This window comes from Acartia tonsa, chromosome 3 (assembly GCF_053477335.1).
Source record: "Acartia tonsa isolate MP-2025a chromosome 3, ASM5347733v1, whole genome shotgun sequence".
In the NCBI taxonomy this organism is placed as follows: Eukaryota; Metazoa; Arthropoda; class Copepoda; order Calanoida; family Acartiidae; genus Acartia; species Acartia tonsa.
This window is the reverse complement of record NC_137262.1, coordinates 48,870,035-48,896,821: the sequence shown is the minus strand read 5'-3', so window position 1 is coordinate 48,896,821 and position 26,787 is coordinate 48,870,035. Positions and strand designations below refer to the sequence as shown.

Below are 26,787 nucleotides of genomic sequence, written 5' to 3'. Positions count from 1 at the left end.
TTTTTCCATTCCCCCCCCCCTCCTTGGTAAAAAAAACTAAAAGAATGTGTGGTAGGAGGGTTAAAATAAATAAAATATAGAGTTCTTTAAATATTTTTTCATTTTCCCCCCTACTTGGTGAGAAAAAACTAGGGGGGGGGGGGGGGAATAAAGAAATTTGTAGCCGGGGAAAAAAAATAAATCTTGTGCAGAATATACAACACCCCTGACATCATGTGAAATGATACAAAAAAAAAACACATTTTTTTAGATTTCTAGTACCGGCTAGAACCGCTTGAAAACGTTTTGGAGCGGCAAAGAGTATTATGTGGAGATAGGTTTCGTGATGGATTTGCCTTGAAAATAGCCAAAAAATGGCTAAACGACTGAGCCGTTACTTTTCCAACTTTTTGTTCGATTTAGGGAAATTATACCAACCAAGGATTACTCATGCAAAATTTCAAATCGTAATTCTAATTCTAAGTGCCATTTACACATTGATTACGAGATGGTTGCATTAACCAGCCCCCCCCCCCCTCTTTTGTTATTTACCAGCCGTGTACTGTATAGGACTTATCAAATGACATTTTTGTTGAAATAAACTGTGTTGTTTTATCAAATGATATTTTTGTTGAAATAAACTGTGTTGTTTTATGTTAATTTAATATATAAATATTTCATGTTATAAACTTTTCAATTAAAGCTTTGTTTGATCTACTAACATTCCCATGGGAAATATTTTAAAATATCATTTCAGACAAGCTCCAAAATGGCATCTAGTGAAGATAAGCTATCAGCTGACTTTACCCGCGTACCTGTTATTGATGTACACAAAGATAACTTGAATGTCCATCTACCCGGCCTTCTTAAGGCCATCGAAGAGTCTTCTTTCGTTGCCATTGATTGTGTAAGACTTTGATTGTGATATTATGATGATTACTGAAATGATTCCTATAAATTAAAGAAGCGAAACTTTGTCATAAAAATAAAATACTTCTTTCAAGAAAATAAAAAAATGTATCTAATTTTGGGAGTTCGGCCACGCACTTTTTGGCACTCGAGGGCGCTTTCAATTTTGGTTTCTACTTTCGGAAAAAGAGTTCTCTGTGTGTAAGATGTTATAACTTATAACGTAAATATTTCTTAAGTCTTACCAAACCTTGAACTGAAAATACGAGCTTTTTTTAACATTTTACTGTCAGATGCTTATCATAAGGATATATTAAAATAGAGTAGGACACCTGGCATAGTCAAAGAGAATTTGTAAGAAAACACTGGCTAGGAATGTGGGGTTAATATAACAACAACAATATTTGTATTAGTAAGGGATGGAAAAGACACTGGATTAGTAATTACATTGGTATCGTGTTGTTAATAAACACTTTATTAAATAAGTTGGCTAAAAACTCTGGGTACTTTCAATGCATTCTAATATGTTTATAAGTGCCAAAACTTTTCAACCCATGATTTTAATCTACAGAAGGGATAATTTTATTTATAATTGGGTAAGTGTATAAATTAATCATCCATTGTCTTATCACCTGAGATCCCTGGTATTTATATAGTTAATGTTGCTGTAGGAATTGAGTGGATTGGGAGACAGAAAGAAATTAAATGCAGCCAGTATTGATGAAAGGTAATTCAAATAAAAACATTTCACACTCATAAACCAAAGGGGTCCGGGAGAATAAAACACTTTATCCTTTTCACATTGTCAGGACATTATCTATCTCTTCAGGTTCGGTAATTGGAGCTTGAATAATTAGATAATAAAATTGAAAACAAAAAAAATCCCATGGCCCATTGTTGAAGATAGGGATATTTACAGTGGCGTGCGAAGCACTTTGTCTAGGGGGGGGCATTTTGAAGATTTTGTAAAATTTTGCCCCCCCCTAAATCAAAGTGCCCCGGGGGGGCACTTTGCTTTAGGGGGGGGCATTTTGATTATATATACTAATTTTAAATAAGGGCGTTTTAAGGGGTGGGATTATTTGATTATGGGCCTCCTAGTCCTTATCCCTTCTTCCCCATCCCTTCCCCCATCCCTATTTCCCATTTATATCCCCCACCTCTTCCCCCCCCCCATTTCTTCCCCCCCTCATCTCTTCTCCCCCATCCCTTCTCCCCACCCTGCAATGACCGAAGGGAAGGGAGCTAGAAAGCATCTTCAAAAAAATAGTACAGAAGATAAATTAACCTTTCCACCCCCCCCCCCCCTCCACCACAAAAAATTTTTAATGGGTGGAAGGGGATGTTATAAAATCTCAGCAGGAAGGATGAATAACCCCATTAAAAAAAATGGGGGGGGGGGAGATAAAAACACTCATTTTGGAAATAATTTACCAAAAATTAACCTAATATGAGAAAATGATATTAAATATTTCTTTATTGTTTGACAACAAGGATGACAACATCTTTAAGTACCAAAGCACAAAAAATCATTAATAAGAATACAGACAAGTAGATTTAAAGAGCATCTGTTGAAATAAATATATATTTTAGGTAGAAAAAGTGACAAATCCTTTTTCCTGTATGTTGTGTGATGACAGTCAAAGTAAATTACATACTGTATGCTCTAAACAGCGAGAAATTTTATCTTTTTTAATATTATAATCCACAAAAAAATCTATTGTACCATAAAAACCAAAGATATGATGAACTGTGTAAAAAATAAAAAAAAATACTTTCATTGTGATAAAAAGCAGAAACTATTTGGAAGGGCGCGAAGCGCAAATTTTTTTTCTTCAAATATGCAGGGAGGGAGGGGTTTTTGGGCTATTTATTACACTAGTCCCCAATATTTCATAGCAGAAACCATTTGGAAGGGCGCGAAGCGCAAATTTTTTTCTTCAAATATGCAGGGAGGGAGGGGTTTTTGGGCTATTTATTACACTAGTCCCCAATATTTCATAGCAGAAACATTTGGAAGGGCGTGAAGCGCAAATTTTTTTCTTCAAATATGCAGGGAGGGAGGGGTTTTTGGGATATTTATTACACTAGTCCCCAATATTTCATAGCAGAAACCATTTGGAAGGGCGCGAAGCGCTAATTTTTTTCTTCAAATATGCAGGGAGGGAGGGGTTTTTGGGCTATTTATTATACTAGTCCCCAATATTTCATAGCAGAAACATTTGGAAGGGCGCGAAGCGCAAATTTTTTTCTTCAAATATGCAGGGAGGGAGGGGTTTTGGGCTATTTATTACACTAGTCCCCAATATTTTATATAAAATTTTCTTATTCGTTGGCTCAACAACTTTGGGGACTTTAATGGAATTTTAATTGGTTGGTTAATTAAGTCGAGTTTCCATACATTTCATCCACTAATTGTAATCTATATAAGGTAATTTTGTGTATCATCATTGGGGATGTACAAAATTTCTGTTATGTTCAGTGAAAAAAGATTATAACCTAATTTCTACACTAATTAAAAAAATTTGGTAAGGTAAGGTAACTGTCTGTTTGGCGCGAAGCGCCAAAAATTTTTTTTGGAGTATTTCTTGATCTTTTTTTTTGGAAACTGGGATAGTTTTGCTTTTTGTAGGGTAGGGGGCAAAAAGGGGCATTTTTGTTGACCAGGGGGGGGCAAAATGGGGCATTTTTTAATATTTAGGGGGGGGCAGGGGGGGCGGTTGCTAGGGGGGGGCGTTTTGGTCGCTAGGGGGGGGCGATTGCCCCAAATGCCCCCTTCGGTTCGCACGCCACTGGATATTTACGTAAAATCCTGAAAACGTCTTAGGGATGGAATATACTATTCTATAATGTTTCTAAGTTGCCCACTCCATAAACGTTGATTACGAGATCTAAATAGCTCTGTCCCAACTTACTTACAAATTAAGTTTAGATATGTACAACAGCTACCTAGTCATTTAAGTGTAAACCGATAAATCTTGGAACCGACGGTGTTAAATTAGGGGGTCAGTGCTCGATACCGACACATCTATTTAAATCTTGCCCCCTCTAATGTTCTTCAATTTTTTTTTGAAATTCCTGTACTTCTTAACACAGGTCCCGATATTTGTCAACCGCTCTTTATATACCTACCTAGTTATTTACAAATTAAACTCACTAACCCACAACAAAGTCAATTCTGCTGTAACCTAAACCTGTATAAAAGCTGTATGACCGTTGGATATTAGGAGAAATACAATAAACCTGAAAGAAGTTTAAAGTGCTGACATGTTTAAAATTCTACCACAGTTTAGCAAAACATTATCCTGATTAAATTAAACTTTTATAGGTACCTGAACACATGCCTAGTGGCAAAGACACGCTCCATAATTGCTCTGGGTCTGTCAACCTTTGTACTAGAAAATATACAAACAGGTATAGTTAGTTATCGCATCGTATTATAGACAGCTTTCCGCGGAAATTAAAATTAACCTTTTTTAAAGATTGAAACCAGGGCTAACAAAACTGGTAGGTATTTATTTTATAATTTTTCATTTTAATATACATAGAAAATTGTCTGTAATACAATGATTTTCATTATTTATATTACTTATCTTAAATTTTTTCGGACAAAAATGATCATCATTTTGAACCTACTGTATTGTTTTCTATATTTTTTAACGAAAACAAGTCATAGTTTCAAAGTAGTTATCTGCATTTTATTAAAAAAAAATAATGTTGTACACCTTCTATATTTCAAAAAAGATTTTTAAATCAGGTAAATTATTAGGTATTTTTTTTATTTGTAGCATGGCAATTATATATTTTTTCTCAAAAGATAATGGCGAAAATATAAATGGATCAAGAACAGAAAAATCCAATGGAGCGGAGACAGAAAATGGAGATAAAACAAATGGTAGGGGGACAGAAGACGGATCTCCTGCTAAATCTTGGAACTATAGGTACGCAGATTTTATAGGATTATAATAAAAATCACATGAAGGAAGTTTTGAAGTCAAATAAAAGATGCCCAACAACATGGAATATGAATGATAGAATAAAGGAGACTAAAAGTATGCATAGTATGCACAAAAGTATGCAGTGATTCTAAATGTTTTTTTGGTGAATATACTAGGGTTATATTTGTTAGTGTTGTACCAACAAAAAAATTAAATTTCACCATGGTTTTCTATGTATAAAACTTTGAAATGTTAAGCATTTTTAATGAAATATCATCAAATGTTTTGTTGAGTTCAAAGGTTCAAATAAAATAACACGCTAAAACATAATCAAATGCTGTAAATTACGAAAGTAACAATAATAAAACTGTTTACAATATTACAAGGAAGTTACCATCCCTATTTCCAAATTAACCCTTTTCATTAAAAAAGTTTACTTATGTGTCACAGCAGTTTGAACTCAACAAAACATTTGATGATATATAGTAAAAAAAATGCCTAACATTTCGAATTTTTTTCATATAAAACCATGATGAAACTAATTTTTAAAATTGATATAACCATAATAAACATAACCTTAGTATATTCACCAAATAAACATTTAGAATCACTGCTGGAAGGTGCTTAGCATCACGTGACATGCTCTAGTTCGTACTTACTCCTCTTTTGTTAACAGTTTGATCTCAATATCGTAGCTTCCCCATAACAACTAAAAGTCTGTCCTTTCGCCCATAGCATTACATTCAGAGAAATATTTGTATGAATAACTACTACCAGTCATCTAATTTTAATATTATATAAATAAAAACAGCTTTAACATTAGGTATGACTAGTAAGAGATATAAGTTTTCCGGAATTTTAATGTAGGGAGTAGATTTGAAATCTGCATCAAATTTTAAGGATTTTTTATAAAATTCGTTTTTTGTAAAATTCTTTATCTAAAAGCGAAAATACATTTTAAGTTAATTAATTTTGACCAATAGGATAGGTGGATTTTAAACTACCTGCGCTCTAATTGGTTGAATGATGTACGACATCCAATCAGAGCGCAGATTTTTTAAATCCACCAATCACAGATGCCAAAATTAATTAACTTAATTTGTATTTCCGCTTTTAGATAAAGAATTTTACAAAAAACGAATTTTATAAAAAATCCTTAAAATTTGATGCAGATTTCAAATCTACTCCCTACATTAAAATTCCGGAAAACTTATATCTCTTAATGACTACCTAGGTAACATTTCTGGTTGTTTATCAAAAAGTATGGTATCATCAAACTGAATTTTAGCTATATAGATGACAAAAAATTGACACTCCTGGCAAAAGCACATCTAACATACCTATTATTTATATTGTCAATAATCATCCACCACTGGTTCTAATACATCCATATAATATTAATATGATAATATTTTGTAGGGTTTGTACATACAACATTATGATGCTTTGTGGAGAAGATTATATAGTTGAACCTGGTGCTTTAAAGTAAGTTAAGATCATAATTGAAAAACTATTGATTGTATAAGTATATATATTATATATATAATCCAGATAACTACCTGGTTCCAATGTTGGGGACCTTTTTCTTCCTCTAGCAAATTGCTTTCTTTTCTTTAGTTGGCACAGGGTCTATTGGGTGACGACATACAGTTATTTAACCCCCCCCCCCTCAATTTTTTTCCTTAATAAAATCTAAAATCAAGCAATGATCTAATTTTACATAGGCAAATTGGTTAGTAGCTAGCTTTAATTTCTGTTGGTAGAAGGTTTGACTCTACTACAAGCACAAAGTCAGTAAAACAGAAATTGATTTTAATTCCTCAAAGTTTAAATGATAGGTTAGATTACTTAGGGCCAACAAAACTTGTTTTAATCTTAGGATTTTTTATTTTAATATCCGCGGAAAGCTGTCTATATTACGATGCGATAAATGACTAATCTAAACTGAGCTTATCCAAAAATAATGCTTTAGGTTTCTTGTGGAGCATGGGTTTGATTTCCGGAAACAGTATTCACAGGGTATTCAGTATCTTAGAGGAAATGACAGGTTTGTTCAAAATACTTACCCAAGTGTATAGTAAATTAGCTAAATAATTACACAATTTTACACGGAGCACTATAAAGATTATCATAAACACTGATATTGACATGTAATTACCTTGACATATAATTAATCTGACACCTTGTCTAACCTCAGCTAATCATTATGAATCTGTAAATAAACAGAACAATATTAAAGCAAATAATCTTAACCCTGAATGGTTCTACACTACATAAATGAGGCAATCCCTCTTGCAGACCATCAGCATGGATTTAGAAAAGGTAGATCTACTATAACAGCATTACATACTATCTCAGAGCACATTACTACTGGTTTAAACGTGAAGAAACCTGTCAACAGAACAGTGTCTGTTGCAATTGACTTGTCAAAAGCATTTGACACTGTTGACCATGGCCAGCTGCTGAAAGACATCTATGAACTGCAGCTAAATGAACACATCAAGAGGTTTCTTAACGCATACCTAAATGGAAGACAAACATATGTTGAATTCCGAGGCTCAAGATCTAAATTTCGCCAGATGAATCAAGGTGTACCACAAGGAGGAGTTTTGTCACCTGTACTTTTCAATCTCTATATGTCCAAGATGCCTCTACCACCATCAAACATCAAATTAGTGACATATGCAGATGACTCGAACATTTTAGGCTCAGGAACAAAGATTGACCCAATTTGCAGTGATATTAATGCTTACCTGAACACCCTTGACGAGTGGTTCAAAAGCAGAAATCTCTTTATATCACCATCAAAATCTACTGCAACTGTATTTACAACAGCAACAAATGAGGTAAACGAAGAATTACCAATTCAAATTGGTGATGAACCAGTTCCTACTGTTAAGAAGCCAAAATTTCTTGGTATAACCTTTGATAACCTTCATAATTTTCGTCAACATACATCAGACTTACGTAATAAACTGAATACCAAGAACAATGTTCTGAAAGCTCTCACAGGTACAGACTGGGGGAAAGAAAAAGAAACAATTCTTTCAACATACAAGGCAATTGGACAGTCACTGATCAATTATGGCTGTCCAATCTGGACTCCAGCAATATCAAATAGTGCCTGGGATCAACTGCAGGTTGCCCAGAACACAGCTCTGAGAACAGCTCTTGGCTGCCATCTTATGACCAAGGAAGACCACCTGCATGAAGAGTCCAAAATCATGCCTGTACGTGATCATTGTGAGATGCTTGCTAAACAATATCTTTTAGCTACACAAGTTAGAAACCATCCTTCTCCAGTAAACTTGTCTTCTCCTCCACCACCCAGGCTTATGAAAAGAACACTAAAGACCAAATTTGGCAAGGAGATCAAGAACATGACCAAAGGGAGAAAAATTGACTCTGTAAAGTATAAAGCAGACCTGAAAAAGATACATACTTCATCTGTCAAGAAAACCATCAAAAACAGAAAAGTAAATCAGGTCCTGAATGCTAAACCACCAGAAGTCAATGAATCTGAAAAAACACTCCCAAAACGAGCAAGATCCACCCTATCTCAGCTTAGGTCAAGTTACAGTTGTAAACTCAACAGCTACCTATCCAGAATAGATCCCAATATAGAAGACAAATGCCCAGATTGTGGGGGTTCCCCACATACTACACAACATTTGTTCTCATGTCCAGCGAAACCAACAAGCTTGACAGTAAAATCACTATGGACTGAACCTGTTGAAGCAGCCAGATTCTTGGACCTAACCGAGAATCTACCCTCAGATGACCATGGATAGTTGGAACGGGCTACTACTACTACTACTAGAGATAATAATCTGTAAGTAATAAAGGACGTCTAAGCTCATATTAAACTATAGCGAATAAATACAAAGCATAACAACATTCAATAGGATTTATTAACATGATAAATATATAAATAAATAATCTTCTTCAAGGCACACATAACTAAAACAAACAAATTATCATTAATAAAACACATAATAAATAAATGACAAACACTACCAACAAAAAAAAACATTACCTCAATTTCCTCTCATATATGTCTTTTTTATCACTTATTGATATTTTAGCCATTCTTTATTTAGAGAAGAAGGAGATAAACAACCACTAAGAGATATTTTTTCACATCTAGTCAAAGCAAGAAAGGTGAAGTATTATTTTTCATATTTTCATGTTTTAAAATAGAAATCAACATGTTTTAACCTATTTTAATTTATTTAGGCAATCGTACTTCACAATGGATTGATTGATTTGATATTTTTGTATCATAATCTGTATGCTGCCTTGCCTGATAAACTTGGTAATTTTTTTTTGTGGAATTTAGAAGATTTTTTGGCCTAATTCAGAGGATTTTTTAGAAGGTATAAAAAGGTGTCTTAATTTAAATGATTTATTAGATTTATTACCTACCCTAGATGTCCATCAGCCACAATAATCAATCAAACTTGTAAAGCAATTTATAGCAGATGAAGCTTTTCCGTAAGAAATACAACTCTTCAAAGCTTGCTTTTTGTATTATTGAAATAAGGATAAACTGCCATTTCGCACTAAAATGTGTACACTTTCTGACTAACAATGTAGTCGGATTGTCTCCATTGGCCCAATAAAGAGATCATCTAGCCCTTATTTATGATTTGAATATAGCTGAAAACGTCTGAACTTTTTTCAGATTTAGATGAAAATTTCAATTTATTTTACCTTTTCAGGTACCTTTATATCTGACATAACTGAAATGTTCCCACAAGGAGTGTACGACACCAAGTACATTGCTGACTATGTGTCAAGGACACAAGCTAGCTTTCTAGAGTTTGTATTCAGAAAAGAGTAAGTCAAATTTATTTATTTTGAAATCACTCAAGAAATAGAAAAGTGCAGTTCATAATAATAGAATATCTTTGCTTTGATTAAATAATATACTTGAGTTTATGTAGTATAATATACTTGAATCCTAAGCAGCAAATCTACTCTACGTTTCAAACTTGATATTTTGGATGTTTTAAATGCTCTCTTATATTTAATACTCGACACGTTAATTTTCAAAAATAAAGGACTAAGCTATAATATACTTATATTTTATTTTAGACAAAGAATCAACAGAGAGAAGTATACTAAGAACAGGCCACATGTGAAAATTAGATTTGAGGTAATTTTTTACAAGTAGTCCTTAGAATATACAAGAGGGAATGCAGTAGAATAGGTTAAAACCATTCAAAGACTTAAAATTCTAATTGAAGTAGCCTAAATTCATCCTGGGACCTATGTGAAGCTTACCCAAAATGTATAAATCTATCGGTACAGTTTTAGCGCAATATCTTAACGGACAAACTAAATAATATTACTAGGTACTTCATATAACATGATATATTATACAATATATTTGGGGATTTTGTCAATTTGACCGTAACAAAATAGTTGCCAAGTTTTTTATAGATTGCATTCCACTTTTGTTTACCAAAAATGCAATTTATGCGCTCTTGAATATAAAACAGGTAGGTAATTTCTATCAACTATTTAGGCTGTTAAAAGTAAGGATGTAGATTGGAGATACTGCGGCTCTGAAAAAGAATTATCAGGTAATAGTCTTTTATCGCATCGTATAATAGACAGTTTTCCGTGGATATTAAAATCAAAATAGATTAATACCAGTACTATTAGCCCAGGGTGGTGGGTTACGGACTTTCTAAGTATGACTCGATATACCGACTTAAAATCAAGCTTCAAGTACAATCACCAGTCCAATATGAATCTTCCCTAAAGACATTTGTTATTGTAGATTAGTTGTGCTTCTAGAATAATTTACATAACTGCTTAATTTGCTTTCTATTTCTATTACTAATGATAACTAAATGTTTCCAGTGAATTAATCAATGAAGGGTGCATTAAACATGTAAAATTACTTTAAACATGTAGTGCTTCTACTCTATGATTTAACCTATTATAAATAAACATGGTCAAATCCGACCTTGTTAGATGATTAAAGTAAAAGTATAGAGGTGGCATAGCATGAGCTATATGTAGTTTTCTGGATTATACATATATTCTATTTCTTATACATTTATTGGTAGTTGCACAAATTTTCTACAGCTAGAGTATATATATCTTTTCTAGTCTATTCGGGTAAGTTTAGCCAAAATGACTGCAACTAAATATTAGTCACGCCAGGCTACAATTGAATCAAGACAAAAGTAAATGCCGAGCTCTGGGACCTATGTATGGTGAAATTAGACATAAAACCATGATTATTCCAGGTAAAACTATAATATTTTAGCGGGATCTTTTTGAGAAAATTAGATTTAAAAAATAAAGTTCAATTTTCATCCCCTAGGAGATACCGCATAATCATGTCAAGAAAAGCAAAGATTATTTATTTAAAATTTTGAACAAGTTTGCTTTTATAAAGTTCTTCATAAAACCACTCCTGAAGGGAGTTAATTAATGGCTATTTTTATCAATTGCTTTGCTAAGGTCACGAAAATTAAGCCTTGAATATATCATATATAGAGAGGTTTTATGAAAGACTTCATAAAAGCAAAGTTGCTCAAAATTTTAAATAAATAATCTTTGCTTTTCTTGTCATGATTATGCGGTAACTCCTAGGGGAGGAAAATTGAATTTGAAATTTTCAAATCTAATTTTTCAAAAAGTCCCCGCTAAAATATTTTTTTGTTTTACCTGGAATAATCAGGGTTTTATGTCTAATTTCGCAATACATAAGTCCCAGACCTTGGCACTCACTTTTGTCTTGATTCAATTGTAGCCTGGCGTGTAGTGGATAAATACCTGCTAAAAACTTTACTTTGTAGTGAAAAACACATAAAAGTAGGCTGCACTATTTATGCAAGTCTAAGTCATTGTTATTGGTTAGAATTCAAGACGAAAGTACACAAAAAAATTTAATTAAACATTATTTATTATTTGATCAACTATTGTTCTATCCCAGTATATCTGAAATATATAAACAGTGAGAGAGTACACAATTAGTTAGAATAAGATTATGTTAATTAATTCTTCACACTTCCCATCTTCAGGGCAATATGTTCCATTTCAATATTATTATTAATATTTTACCTGATTACATATATAATGTTTGTGCCATAAATACAACCGAAAACACGAATGGCGCGGCTTGTGTTAATTATAGAAAAATACCAAGGTTCGAACCGTTCTGAGCTCTAGTTTTTTTGGAAATATAAATACTAGGAACTTAGTGTTGTTTGTACTTTAATAGCTACAGTGTAGAATGTGAGGATGGGTGAAAAAATTTTAGCATTTTTATTTATTTCTTTAAAAAAAACCTTAACGCCAAAACGTGAAATTATGTGCAGCTAATTTAGAATTCAGTGTTTAAACCTCGTTATACTAGCGCTGTTACTTTTTAACTAAAGTATGTCCAGTATAAACGTCTAACCTTCAAAGTTCGATCGTATTGTAATATCAAAGTGATCTTTGCAGTTTTTGAAGTCTAGACTTAACTCCCTGCAGTACCTAACAGGGAGGGAGGGGTCATTGGGCTATTTTATTTATTAAACTAGTCCCCAAAGTTTTAAAATAATGTTTTTTATTCGTTGGCTTGGCAACTTTGGGGACTTGAATTGAATTTTGATCGGTTGGTTCATTAAGTTAAGTGTCTAGACGTTTCAACCAGAAATTGTAATCTACAAAAGAGTAAATTTTGTGTATTATCATTGGGGATGTACATCAATTTATCGGCCGTTGTCCTATCCCTTTAGATACCTTAGTATCTAACCAGTTTCTTAAATTTTTTCTTTAGTACTTGCTTCTTATTTAATCAAAGATATGATAATCTTTTTTTGTCGCATGCGTGACAAAAATAATAGGGATTATTTACCCCTGGATTCTTGCATCTTTGTTATGAAAGGTGAAACAAGCTAGATTAGTTTCCAGAATTAATAAATGAATCTATCTCTACTAATAGTACGGTCAATTTGTGTTTGTTTATAGACAAAAGATTTATTTTTACTTAAATATTTGTCTTAATTAAAAATGCATTAAGAACGAATATATCTTAGAGAACGTTTTTAATTTCGTAAAATAATAAATGAACTTATACCGTTCTATTTGAAACTTCCTTGAAAAAAAAAATATTTTTAATGTATTTTTTAGTAGCGAAGCTACTCTATAATTCCAAATGTCAGTCTTTTTCGTCAGTTAGAACGAAGTAGAGAAAACGTGATTTTCTCGGCTCCTATTTAAGATAGAAGGCTGAAACTTCTTAACATTCCCAACATTATTGGGTATATCAAACTATCCCGGGACCTATATCAAGCTTCCCTGTGAAAGAAAACTCAAGCAGTTAAGTGGTTAATGAAATACTAAGCTTTAGACAAAAAGATCTTACTACTTTATGTAATTGGATATTCAATATCTCATGGGAGACATTGGGAACATTTGTCAAACTAAAATATTATGTTTTAGATGGAGTTGAAGTTTGTTTCAACTACGCGCACCATGGCCATTGTCCCAAGGGGAACCAATGCGAGCAATCTCATGATATCGATCATATTATCAAGTAAGAGTTTTAAGAAGCGCGGCTATTCTGTGACTAGGTTTTGTTTGTACGTTCGTCAGTTATTGAAGTATTGTTTTAAATTCACTTTCTATGAAAATTCCTTAGGTATGTAGTTTGTAAAGGAATAATTTTTTTCAACCCCCCCCCCCCTTATTTGTTGATGTTTACAAAAAATAAAATTTGAGTGTGAATTTTTTTTTATGGGGTGTGTTATAAAATAGCTTAAAACCACCGCTGGACCAGAAGCTATATTCCTTATTCCTGAAGAGTAGAGCCCAATTCCTTCAGATAGACAGAAAGACATCATTCTACTTTGTATTATAGACTACTTTATGTTATAGGAGAATACATTTCTTATTACATTTTCTAAATAACTTTTTTGTGTTTCTCCTATATGATATTGTTAGCTTGTTATTGCTGCTGTACATGTGGACAAAATTATCCTTGTTTAGACACAGAAATACAGAGAAAGACAAGAAACGAGCTTATGGCAAACGTAAACGTCCCAATGAAGGTTCTGCTGACAATGACACTGAAGAAGATAGCAATGAGCAAGAAATGAATGGAGAAGATAAATCTGATACTAAGGAAGATTCTGAAACAGAGGTATTGCAGTTTTCCCGCATTTTTTATTTTCGAGAAAAGACAGCCACTTTTTTTCGCATTCTTCGTCATGAAAGAAGTGTCTGATCGTCTTAAAACATTCCACTGCACATAGGGGCAACAAGGGGCAACAATTCACCACCCCCAAATCAAGTTTTAAACATTCTATGAGTATTATCATACCCAATGTACATCAGATTTCAAAGGAATCGTAAAAATACGCTTTTTAAGTAAGCATTCTAATGCATGGAAGTCAAGAAATGCAAAAAATTTCTTACAGAAAAAGGCATACTTTTTGTGTTTCACCAACAATTTTAAAAGTATTATAAAATCTCTTAGAATTAACGTAATTAGACAAAATAACTTCTGATGAGTCATGCATTACATATATTTTGACAGTATAAAAGAAAAAAACACAAATTGAAGAAATTAGTCCTAAATAATTCTAGTTGAAGTCAAGATTTTAGTTTTTATTTGTTTGTTTTTTAATCAACATTTGAGAAGACAGTAAGAGGAAACATGTTTTCGCCGGGTGTCGCCGGCTAAAAAAACGATATTTGATTACCCAAAGACATATTTTAATCGCCAGTACTGGTTTCATTTACCCCCCCGCGCCCCCGTAGGGGTTTTTAGTCCGTTTTCTGAACGTGGGTGCACGAAAAGCTTGTAAGAAAAGGCGTTTAAATGCGCTTTTAAAGTCAAAACTTAAGATATAATTCAAATAAATAAAAGACACAAAAACATAGACATATTGGGAAATATTTATTCAGACTTAGAATTAAAGTTAATAATAAATATTTTCAAGTTCTTTTGCACTAAATGATGGGGAGGAGTGGGGGGGGGGGGGCTAAACCTAAATCTAAACCTCTTTATGTTTGATGTTTAAATGTAACTAAATAATCGTTTCTATAGATTCTTACAAATATCAGGGATCTAAAGGGATAAGACAAAGGTCAATAAATTGTTGTACATCCCCAATGATAATACACAAAATTACCCCTTGTGTAGATTAAAGTTAGTAGTTAAAACGTTTGAACACACAACTGTAAAACTTTGGGGACTAGTGTTATAAACAGCCCAATGTCCCCTACCTCAAAATTAGTTAATATGCAAATAACGTGAGGTTCTTATAATCATTCTAAATTGGAATTAGCAAGTAGTCTTCTGTCTGTCTATTGGTAATGCTTTGTTTTTAAATTATGTAGTTACAGGGTATTCATGTTTAAAGTCAGCAGTTTTATTTAGAAAGGGAGGGGACTGTTAATTACACTAGTCTCCAAACTTCAAAGTTTTATAATAACGTTTTTATATTCGTTAGCCTAAGAACTTCAGGAAATTTAATTGATTTTTTATTGGTTGGTTCATTAAGATGAGTGTCAAAACTTTTCAACCACTAATTGTCATCTACAGACAAATAATTTTGTAATATAGTTTATTAAATATGTATTTATTAAATATGTATCAATATTGGGGATGTACATATTAATCGGTTATTGTTTTGTTCCTTAGATCCCTAGGTGTTAATATATAATACAAAGTAGCTTGATGTCTGTTTGTCTGTCCGCCCATCCCTTAAGATCTCGCTAACCACTAAACTGATTGAATTCTACTCTTCAGGGAATATATCTACTGGTCCTGTGGTTGTTTAAAGATCTTTTTCAAAAATAAAAATCCCCCTAAATTTTTTCATATTTCTATAATTAGGGTCGGTCGGTCCGTACGTCTGGTACAGTTAGCTCATTTACTTAACTTAAACAGGCTAGAATTGTCCTATCGATCTCAAACTTTTCATGCTGATTTCTACAACAGTTAGGTACGACTTCCGTACATCCATTTATAACAAGCTGATTTTTACTTTTTTGACAACAAATAATGGTTTTGAATATTAAAAATATCCTATTCATCTGATTTTTTGAATACTGATTCCTATTTCAATAACGTCTATTGTTATAAGCGAAGCATCTCTATAATCAAGTCCTAAAAACGTCAGTATGTCGTTAAACAGTAACATGTATTTAATCAGTTTTAATTACAATTTTGTATAGACATGCATTAATATTCAGTTCTGACACTTCACAAGTGTTAATGTTCGTTTGTCCTTCCATTTCAGAGCTTCGCTTCTTTCATGGATGTTGTCATCCTTGTTTAATTACATCTTGGGGCAAATCCCCTAGAGGCTAGGGGCGAAGCCGCTAGTGTACATATAAACAGTAAACAAGAATCATAATATCATTATAAATATAGAAATTAGTTAATAAAAATTTATGTTAATCATGCCCACATTTATAATGGATTTATTAAACATAAAAATAAAGTGAAACTTGTAGCTTGCTAAAATAAGGATCCCCATCCACCCCCATTTACACCATCCCCTCCCCTCCTACTGAAATGAATTCCATGACCCCAAATTTGACACTTTGAACACTAAAATCGGACTACAATTAACCTAGTTACACTTTAAAGGGCCCAAAAAGCTAGTGATAGGGTAGCTGCGCTACTAAAAAATTCTCATATTGCTCTGATAACCAAAACCCCTAATTAGACATTTTAAACGCGAAATTCAAGATAGTTGATGGATAGATAGATGGATAGATAGATGGATAGGTAGATGAATAGATATATGGATAGATAGATGGATAAGTAAATGGATAGACAGATGGATAGATGGATGGATAGATAGAGGGATAGATTGATAAATTGATAGTTGATGGATAAAGAGATGAATAGTTGATGGATAGATAGATGGATCGATATATAGATGGATAGAGAGATGGATAGAGAGATGGATAGATAGATGGATAGATAGATGGATAGATAGATGGATAGATAGATGGATAGACAGATGGATAGATAGATGGATAGATAGATGGATAGATAGATGGATAGATAGATGGATAGATAGATAGGTAGATAGATGGATAGATAGATGGATAGATAGATGGATAGATAGATGGATAGATAGATGGATAGATAGATGGATAGATAGATGGATAGACAGATGGATAGATAGATGGATAGATAGATGGATAGATAGATGGATAGATAGATGGATAGATAGAAGGATAAATAGATGGATAGATAGATGGATAGACAGATGGATAGATATATGGATAGATAGATGGATAGAAAGATGGATAGATAGATGGATAGATAGAAGGATAAATAGATGGATAGATAGATGGATAGATAGATGGATAGATAGATGGATAGATAGATGGATAGACAGATGGATAGATATATGGATAGTTAGATGGATAGATAGATGGATAGGGTAAGGGGGGGCTATTTTCGGGAGGGGTTAATCTGGTAATTTTCTATCTACCTTCATAAAATGACCTTTATCTCCATGTTCCTTTCAAATGACAGAAAAAAACATAAAAGCAAATTTGTTTGTTGTTAAATTACATACAAAAAAGTATAAAATGAAATTTTTGTGAGATGAATTTTAAGGGTACTAAATAATTAAATCCCCTTTTTGGTTGATTTGCCCCAATGTGCACTGGTAAAAATTACTAAACATCTAATGAATAATTCTATAGTATAGACATTAGACGTATCACCAGACAACTACCTGGATCCCCTTGTTAAGGACCTTTTTCGTCAGCTAACAAATTGCTTTCTGCTCTTTTGTACCGACTTGGCTGTGTTAAAATTCCCGACGCTATTCGTGGATTAAAACCCAATAGAAAGTCAGCACAAGGTCTTCGGGAAAGAGATATACAGTTATTCAACCCCTTCCCCCTCTATTGTTTTACTCTAAAATCTAATGTATGACCGAATATATATACCCTAATTGAATATAAGCTGCGCCTTTAAAAATGTAATTCTATTTGTTTTCAGGATGTGCCAGTAAACTCTGGTGGCCACAGGGCAGGATTTGATGCATTTATGACTGGATTTGCATTTACTACTTTCCTGGTACATCAGGTGAAATATCTATATTTTTCTTTTAAAAATCAAATACAATATTAGAATGGATATATGATATACGTGGATATTAAGACAGGGGTAAATTGTAGTCAATTTAGGTTGTTAACATGGACGGACATCACTTATTGGTCACTTCGTTCATCTAGTAGACCGGGGGGGAGGGGATGGGGGAGGATCGTTATTTTAGCCAGCTGCGTGATTCACTTTAATAGAGAACATGAAAATCTGGTGTAAGATTCATGTAACAAATCCAATAGTGGGATATTAGGAGAAAATCAAGAAATTTCATCATTTAGGTATACTCTTGATTTTATACCTATTAATATTTTAGACTCAAATTCCACTACATCCAACGAGTTTTGAGCCAAGTAGCCTACGCACAGAAGCAATTGTTAACAGGTTCGATTCTTATTTCAAGGACGTCCAAGGGTTGAAGGATTTGGATTATGTCCATGACTATTTTTATTTTGTAAAAAGACTTATACGTGTGAATGTACTTTACTTTAACTAAAACCTCAAATTTGATGAGTCCAATTAATAAATAAATACCCTATGGGTCCCAACTTGATGCCATTCAGTCTTGGATTTCTTTTTTTCTACCATAAAGAAAGGTATTTTTTGCTTTTTTGGTGGTTTTTTAATGATTTATAGATATCAATAATTTTTTTTATACATTTTCTTGTCAATGGTTATTTCAGTAAGGTTGGAAGCTATTTAGTTCATTTCAGCATTCTACTCTTGTTTTAAAGTTTTAGAACACATACCTTTACGGAAAAGAAGCAAAAATAGTACCCCCCTTTAATTTTAAAATATCCCTCCTTGCAATAATAAAATGACATAGAGTACTAAGAATACCTGAGTAAAGGAACGAATTTATCCAAATTATTTAACCCAATTTCTATTTCTGACGAAGATAGTTTTTTTTGTCTCAATTCCCACTTCTATCTTCCCTTTTATTTAATCAGGAATTTTCCAGGCACGCAGGGATATGTAAATGCAAGAATTTTTATGTTATCTCTTCTAATATGTTGTCCACATTCAAGATAAGAGGGGGGGAAGTTTTGACACATTTGCGTAAACATAGGTATAGGCCAGGGTTTCGGATCCGCATTGATTTTTTGCGGATCCGGATCCTCAAAATTTGGTCAGTGCGGATCCGGATCCGGATCCTTGACAATAAAAATGAAATCACCAAACCTTTCAAAAAATATTTATTCTTTAATTCGAAGTCAAAAATACTTTTAATTTTCAAGTCTGACCCTAAACCTTAAAGATTGGCTCTCATCAAGAGAATGTCTGAGATTGTATATAAATTTAGGTAGATTTTTCCATTTTTTCCGCATTTTTTTGAGTCCAAGGATCCGGATCCGCATTTTTTTGCGAAATATGGACTCGAAAATATGCGGATCCTTGCGGATCCGGATCCAGATCCGGATCCGAAACCCTGGTATAGGCTGAGAGGATAGGTTATAAAAGAAAAAAATCATTCTTATATGATGAATTTTTACAAGTTTTAAGATTTTTTGGATAGGCCTCCAGGAGCTGCAGGCCTCCAGTTGGTCTCTGGACAGGTAAAAATAAAAATCATATTCTTTTTTTTGAAGAGATAGAGGTCAACTTATCATACAAAATATGCATCTTTTTTCTTCAAATATGTAAATAACATTTAAAAATATGCATATTTTGTTATAAAAATGTTTTCTAATTCTTCAATTTTTTAAAATAAAAATTCTGTGTTTTGATTTTTACCAGTCCAGAGCAACTGGAGGCTTGCAGCTCCTGAACCTGAAGGCCTGGAGCTCCTAAACCTGGAGGCCTATCCAAAAAGTCTTAAAACTTGGGAAAATATATCTTATAAGAATGATTTTATCCCTAATAAACTATCCTCTCAGTCCAAAGATAAAGCCTATACTCACTGTTTACGCAAATGTGTAAAAACTTCCCCCCCCCCCTCTTATTTATTTTGACACTTTCAACAGTTATAAATCTATCTCAACCATAACATTTAAAATTAGTAACTACTGCTTCTTTTTTAAGTGTTAGTTTTTTTCCAAATGGGTAATTTTGATGAAAAATCCATCGACCTATCCCTTTTTCTCTGTTCGGAATCCTACTCATTTCCTTTCTCTTATAGCATGTCCAGTTTCATCCAAACATTGACACATTTACAAACATTTTAATCTTCCCGTATTTTTGTAAAGGGGGGGGGGGGGGGGGAAATGTGGTGACTCGTGCCACGACATACCAGCAATTTTATTTTGGGTGCTACTCCCTTAGTTTTAGAGATAATTGGGTGAAATCTTTTGGGCTGGGTCACTAATTACCCCAACTAGAGGTATCTTTCAAAAAAAACGGCGGCGGGTCCGCCGCTCCCGCCGTTCGCCGCCTTTTTCCGCCGCCGCCAAAAAAAAATTTTTTTATTGCATTTCTCGCCGAATTAGGCAATTTGGAATCATTTGAGACCATGTTATTTTTTTCAAAAATTTTTCCCCTTATAACCAACCCTGCAGGGGGACTTTTTTTTCAAATTCTCGTTTATTAAGGTATATCTTAAATTCAGTGCCTCTCCTAAGCTTTTAAAGATATTGAGACAAAACCTTTTGAGGTAAATCAGTAAAAAATATTTGAATAAAAAATGGCGGCGGTACCGCCGCTCCCGCCGTCCACCGCCATTTTCCGCCGCCGCCGCCAAAATTTTTTTTAATGCATTTCTCGCCGAATTAGGCAATTTGGAATCATTTGAGACCATGTTATTTTTTTCAAAAATTTTTCCCCTTATAACCAACCCTGCAGGGGGACTCTCATTTTTTTTCAAATTCTCGTTTATTAAGGTATATCTTAAATTCAGTGCCTCTCCTAAGCTTTTAAAGATATTGAAACAAAATCTTTTGAGGTAGATCAGCAAAAAAATATTTGAATAAAAAATGGCGGCGATACCGCCGCTCCCGCCATCCACCGCCATTTTAAGCCGCCCACAGGACGGCTTGTAAGGGGAAAAATTTTTGAAAAAAATAATATGGTCTCAAATGATTCCAAATTGCCTAATTCGGCGAGAAATGCAATAAAAAAAATTTTGGCGGCGGCGGAAAATGGCGGTGGACGGCGGGAGCGGCGGTACCGCCGCCATTTTTTATTCAAATATTTTTTACTGATCTACCTCAAAAGGTTTTGTCTCAATATCTTTAAAAGCTTAGGAGAGGCACTGAATTTAAGATATACCTTGATAAACGAGAATTTGAAAAAAAAATGACTAAGTCCCCCCGCAGGGTTGGTTATAAGGGGAAAAATTTTTGAAAAAAATAACATGGTCTCAAATGATTCCAAATTGCCTAATTCGGCGAGAAATGCAATAAAAAAAATTTTGGCGGCGGCGGCGGAAAATGGCGGTGGACGGCGGGAGCGGCGGTATCGCCGCCATTTTTTATTCAAATATTTTTTACTGATCTACCTCAAAAGGTTTTGTCTCAATATCTTTAAAAGCTTAGGAGAGGCACTGAATTTAAGATATACCTTGATAAACGAGAATTTGAAAAAAATGACTGTCCCCCCGCAGGGTTGGTTATAAGGGGAAAAATTTTTGAAAAAAATAACATGGTCTCAAATGATTCCAAATTGCCTAATTCGGCGAGAAATGCAATAAAAAAAAATTTTTTGGCGGCGGCGGAAAATGGCGGCGAACGGCGGGAGCGGCGGACCCGCCGCCGTTTTTTTTGAAAGATACCTCTAGTTGGGGTAATTAGTGACCCAGCCCAAAAGATTTCACCCAATTATCTCTAAAACTAAGGGAGTAGCACCCAAAATAAAATTGCTGGTATGTCGTGGCACGAGTCACCACATTTCCCCCCCCCCCCCTTTTTTAGGTTTTTAATTTTTATTTGACTAATACTGCCTTTGGTAGCTGGTAAATATAGAGGAAAAGAAAAGGTTGTAGATCAATTTTTATTTATATTTTACTCTACCTTCTTAAGAGGTTAAAAAAGTAAGGTTTAGGAATTTTAATCAAGTACCTAGTTATGTAAAAAAATCTATGAATTATTTTTGAATATTTGTCACTGTCCCTAGTTTTGTCTGTCCGCCTTAATTTTTGCATTTGGTCCAAATAGAATTTTCCATGAAACAAGGATGTTATTGTTAAATTTCAATTGATGGCGAATTCTTTGATATGAAAAAAATTTAAAATTTCTACTCTATGAATAGTCCGTGACGTATTGTTTGTCAAGTCTGTCTGTATTTAATAGTTATGTTATATAGTTTTTTCAAGTTCTTACCCTTCATCCCTTTCCATTTTTTTGTTGTCTACAATATACTTATTTTTAAATCCTTATATTTCTTTAGAATCTTCGCTCGTGTCAAAATACAATTTATTTGTTTTTCTAATTTTCGGAAAAAGATCTACCTTATTTATATTCAACTTCTTATTATTATAAAAACTTCGTCGATATTGGACGTGACAATTTCTAAACTTGTTTGTTTTAATTTTTTGTATAGCTTTTTTACTTTTTATGTAATCATCCTTGTTTTAATCAATACCTCCCCCCCCCCCCCACAAAAAAAGCTTCGCTACTTGATAGTGGACCCATAGGCGTCCAAGGGGGGGGGGTAATGGGCCATTTGGCACCCCCAAACGATTTTGGGGGTGCCGTAGGCACCTCCAAAATTTTGTGAACAATACCCCCCCCAAAAAAAAATTACCCCTACCTTGGGGGTGCCGTAGGCACCCCCAACGATTTTAAATGTTCTTTAAAAAAAATTTTTGGGGGGGGGGTTTTTACCCCCCCCAAATTGAATGTTCTTTAAAAAAAAATTTTACTGATAGTTTATTTTAGGATAGGTTATATTGGTTTAGGTGATTGCCCCACATGGTTAAGCAATTGGCCCCCCGCAGGGGCTAGAAATAGGAGAGAAGCTTGTGTGAAAAAAACGAAGAAACGCCCCTTAAAGAGCGTTGCCACAAAAGGGACTATACCCCAATATAGTCCAACCAGTTAAAACAGTTCTTAACCATGATAACAAAAAATTTAATAGTTTGATCATGTTTTATTTGCTTGGGCCTTTATAAGGGCTAAAACCATCCCGGGGATCTATGATGTAATTGTAAAGCACTGAAGATTCCATAAAATAGATACCTAACTAAATTAAATATTTCATTAAATAATGAAAAAGAATTTCTATAGGCGATTTCTTTTGGGAGGATGTCAGGGTGTCTCAAAACTAGTTATAAAACTTACCAGGACCTATAAGACGCTTCACTTTAAAGTATAATCATATTGGTTCATTGGTTAGTGAGTTAATTATTGTATTTTTATGTTCTAAAGAATGAGATACTACTATATATTTGAATAGTAGTGGCGCCCTTAGCATCTAAGAACTCGTGTTTTCTAAAGGGTAAAAAGGGAGGAGAAAAATAGCCTAAAACCACTCAAAGGATTGACCTATAATAGTGTGGAACCATCATGGGATCTATGTGAAGCTTTAATAAAAAGGAGAACTCAGTATTAAAAGTAATGAAATCTGAAGCTATAGTCAAATAAACCTTACTTACTACTTTATGTTATAGGATAGTACTTATTAACTTAATAGATTAGGTAGTTGCTTTTTTTACAAAATTAAATTACCCCCCCCAATAATTTTACCCCCCGGGGTAAATTAGTTTGGGGGGGGTAATTACCCCCCCCCCCCCCCCCAACAGATTTGGGGGGGGTATTTACCCCCCCCCCCCAACAGACTTTAGGGGGGGTAATTACCCCCCCCAATCAAATTTTACCCCCGGGGTAAAAATTTTGGGGGGGGTAAAAAAAATTTCGGCGCGCTTCGCGCGCCATTTTACCCCCCCCAAACACGAATTACCCCCCCCCCAAAAAAAAACTTGGACGCCCCTGAGTGGACCACATAATGCCATTTCTCGCGGTCTTGCGTCATGCTGGAAGGGTGACGCAAATTTCAGATCCCAGATTTCGCGATTTGAGAAAAAATTCTCATAATCTTGCAAGCATCGCTTTTATCTTACAGAGAAAAATAGTAAATCAAATAGCGAAAACTGAGATCTGAAATTTGCGTCACCTTTCCAACATGACGCATGACGGCTTACGACCGCGAGAAATGGCATTATTTGGGCCCCTTCCGCTACTTAGTTGTGTTATCATTCTTGTTTAATTTCAGGATATATCTGGTGTGCAAAGACTTCCCGATGTTGTTGAATAAATCCGCATTTGCAAAATCTTCCCTGGAACATTTCAACAAAATGAAGAGATTAAAACTTATTTGTGATTAATTTTTTGTGTACCTGTAAATACGTCGCGGGGAAAGGGTATTCTGAAAAAAAACGAATCATGTTCAATTGTTAGGTAAAAAAGGGGACTATTTAATGGCAAAAAGGAAGATTTTGGCAATTTAAGAACAGCGATTCATGAACTTTTTAAGTTAAAGCTTCTATCCACATAAGACTGTAACACATAGAACATCGGATATAACGCTAAGTGTTCAGTATATTGAGTCTTTTGATAACTTTTGAAGGTCTAACTGGTATTATTAAACAAAGTTTTATTTGGGGGAGGAACTATAATTAAGTAGATAAATGTAACTTGAAAGATTTTGTAATTAAAGTGTCTTTTTACTATTCCAAAACATTTAATTGTTGGACGGAAAAACATGGCCTCAAAGTTAAGTTTGTTATAAATTACTGAATATAACGCAAATATGTATCTACTATCTAGTATATTAACTAGGATAATATTAAAAAAAATTTGGCAATAAACCAACTGAGGTTTAGTTTCCTCCACAAACCCTGATTTTTCTTTTACTTTTACAATCAGAATCTGTGAAAAATGCTTAAAATTTGTTAACCCACCCAGTCATTTATATGTTTTAAAGCTGTAATAAGTTCAGATCCATTTACCTAAGCTGTTTTGCTTTTTCCATGGCTGTTTTTCAGAAGACTAATCTGTGATTAAACTTTTTATTTTTACTTTGTATTATTTGATCATGATTAAAGTATAAATAAAAATATTATTTTGAAGATTTAATTTTAAATTTTGCCTAATGTTTGTCTTATTGTTGAGCTCTAAACCAGGAATAAGATAAAACCAATAAGTACATTGATAAAAAAAAAGCCAATTATTTCTTTTATGATTTATGGAGGAAAATACGAACATAACCAAGTTACATAAAATTACATTTAAAAAATATGAAGTTTCTTAATATTGCTAACTAAGCTTTTACTTAATGTAGTCAATAAATTACCTAATAAAAAAAGATATCAAACTTATATAAAAAATTGCATCTAAACAGTGAAGCTACACTTAAATTTGTATGTTTGGGTTTCAAAGCTATTTTATTAAAACGCTTGTATTCATGTCTGTTCTTACTTGTAAAAGATTTATCATGACACGTCAGATTATTCAGGATAGATCATGCTTTTATAAAAGTAACAGGATGTCGTAAGTGTGTAGCGAAGAATCTCGCCTTCCGCCACTAGAAAAAAATTGCTCTAAAAATCCTTTTATTCCTTAAAAAATCACATTAAAAAATGAACATCTAAACTGAATTATATACTTGTTGTTGCGCTTCCTTAAGACAAATTTTCCATATAAAACCTTTTTAAAAGCGAAGCTTTTCTATAATTAGCTTTTTTGGTTAATTTAGGCATGTTAGAATTGTCCTATCGATTACAAATTTTGCATGGTGATTCCTTTAATAGTTAGGTACGATTTAGAAAGCGTAGCAACTCTATAATCATCACCAAAGTGTCCGTACGTCCATTTTAAACATGTTAACTTTTTTACTTTTTTTAACAACTAATTTTTATGTGATCTAATCATCCGATTGATCTGATTTTTGGTATATTGATTCCTGGGACAACAAAGTATAATGTTATCAGCGAAGCAACTCTATAATCAAGTCCTAAAAATGTAAGTATGTCCATGAATATTATCCTGAATCAAGCAGTTTTTCAACAAATTTACTTACAATTTTGCTTTGACTCTTATACATTTATATTATGATTATTCAGTTCTGACACTATACAAGTGTTAATGTCCGTTTGTCCTACCGTTTCAGTGCTTCGCTTTTATGGATGTTGCCATCCTTGTTTGATAATAAACACTTAATCAATACACTTTATGCTATTACGTAAGATAACAAAATTTAGTATTTTTATTACTAGCAAGGTTATAACAGAGTTGACTGGAACGAACCCCCACCCCCCAGAGGACGCCAGATGAACGAAACCCTGGTGTCAAAGTTTGACCAGGAGATTAAACAGAGGTCCTACCATGACCTCCCCACTGATGTTTACAATAGGGTTGGGCCGGATATCCGGCCATTTTCAATATCCGGCCGGATACCGGATATTGAAACTATCCGGCCGGATATCCCTTTTATATTTTACAACAAAAATCTCTGTTTTTTTCAATCTTAAATGGCTGTAATTTTCTTATTATTGAAGCTAGAAGAAAAATTTTTTTCTGAAATGTTTATCTTTATGTAAATTTTATATTAGAAATCTCAAAACATAAATTTTGGCGTTGGCAGCAGTACTTGGCAGCTGCCAGCCGCAAACCGACGGTTGGCAGGTAAACGGTACGGATTTTATGAAATTGTAATGTCATGAAGATATATAAAAAAAAAGCCTAAGTTTAAAATTTGAAATATTCAAGTAAAAAATTGCGGTCACAGGAACCGTTTAAAGGTTTCAGGAGACCTGGAGGTTCAGGACTTGCAGGATTATACCTGGAACCTGAAATCGACTTGAACACCTATATTACATATGAGGGTGTACGACTATAGGATATTTTAGTATTAGATAACATGAAATGCTTTGTTTAAGTAAAAAAATATTTTTACTTTTTACCTGAATGACCTTACCAGATTTGCTGGCATCCTGTG

The 26,787-nt window shown here is 33.6% G+C and overlaps 1 protein-coding gene across 6 annotated transcripts; it reads left to right on the top strand.

Moving 5' to 3' along the window:
* Positions 1 to 708: 708 nt before the first annotated feature.
* Positions 709 to 24,919, top strand: LOC145314480 (target of EGR1 protein 1-like). 6 transcript variants are annotated; one of them, XM_080154397.1, is made up of 17 exons: positions 709 to 886; positions 1,560 to 1,615; positions 4,217 to 4,302; positions 4,706 to 4,829; positions 6,246 to 6,311; positions 6,799 to 6,873; positions 8,927 to 8,987; positions 9,063 to 9,141; positions 9,548 to 9,665; positions 9,924 to 9,984; positions 10,357 to 10,414; positions 13,278 to 13,371; positions 13,824 to 13,977; positions 17,815 to 17,901; positions 18,236 to 18,303; positions 24,064 to 24,211; positions 24,836 to 24,919. In XM_080154397.1, exons 1-16 carry the CDS (start codon positions 749 to 751, stop codon positions 24,173 to 24,175), a joined length of 1,437 nt encoding a protein of 478 aa, XP_080010523.1. In that variant the 5' UTR covers positions 709 to 748; the 3' UTR covers positions 24,176 to 24,211; positions 24,836 to 24,919. The 6 variants fall into 6 exon arrangements, with proteins under 6 accessions (XP_080010523.1, XP_080010518.1, XP_080010521.1 ...); XM_080154392.1 differs by having other exon boundaries at positions 24,805 to 24,919; XM_080154395.1 differs by having other exon boundaries at positions 24,790 to 24,919.
* Positions 24,920 to 26,787: the final 1,868 nt, after the last annotated feature.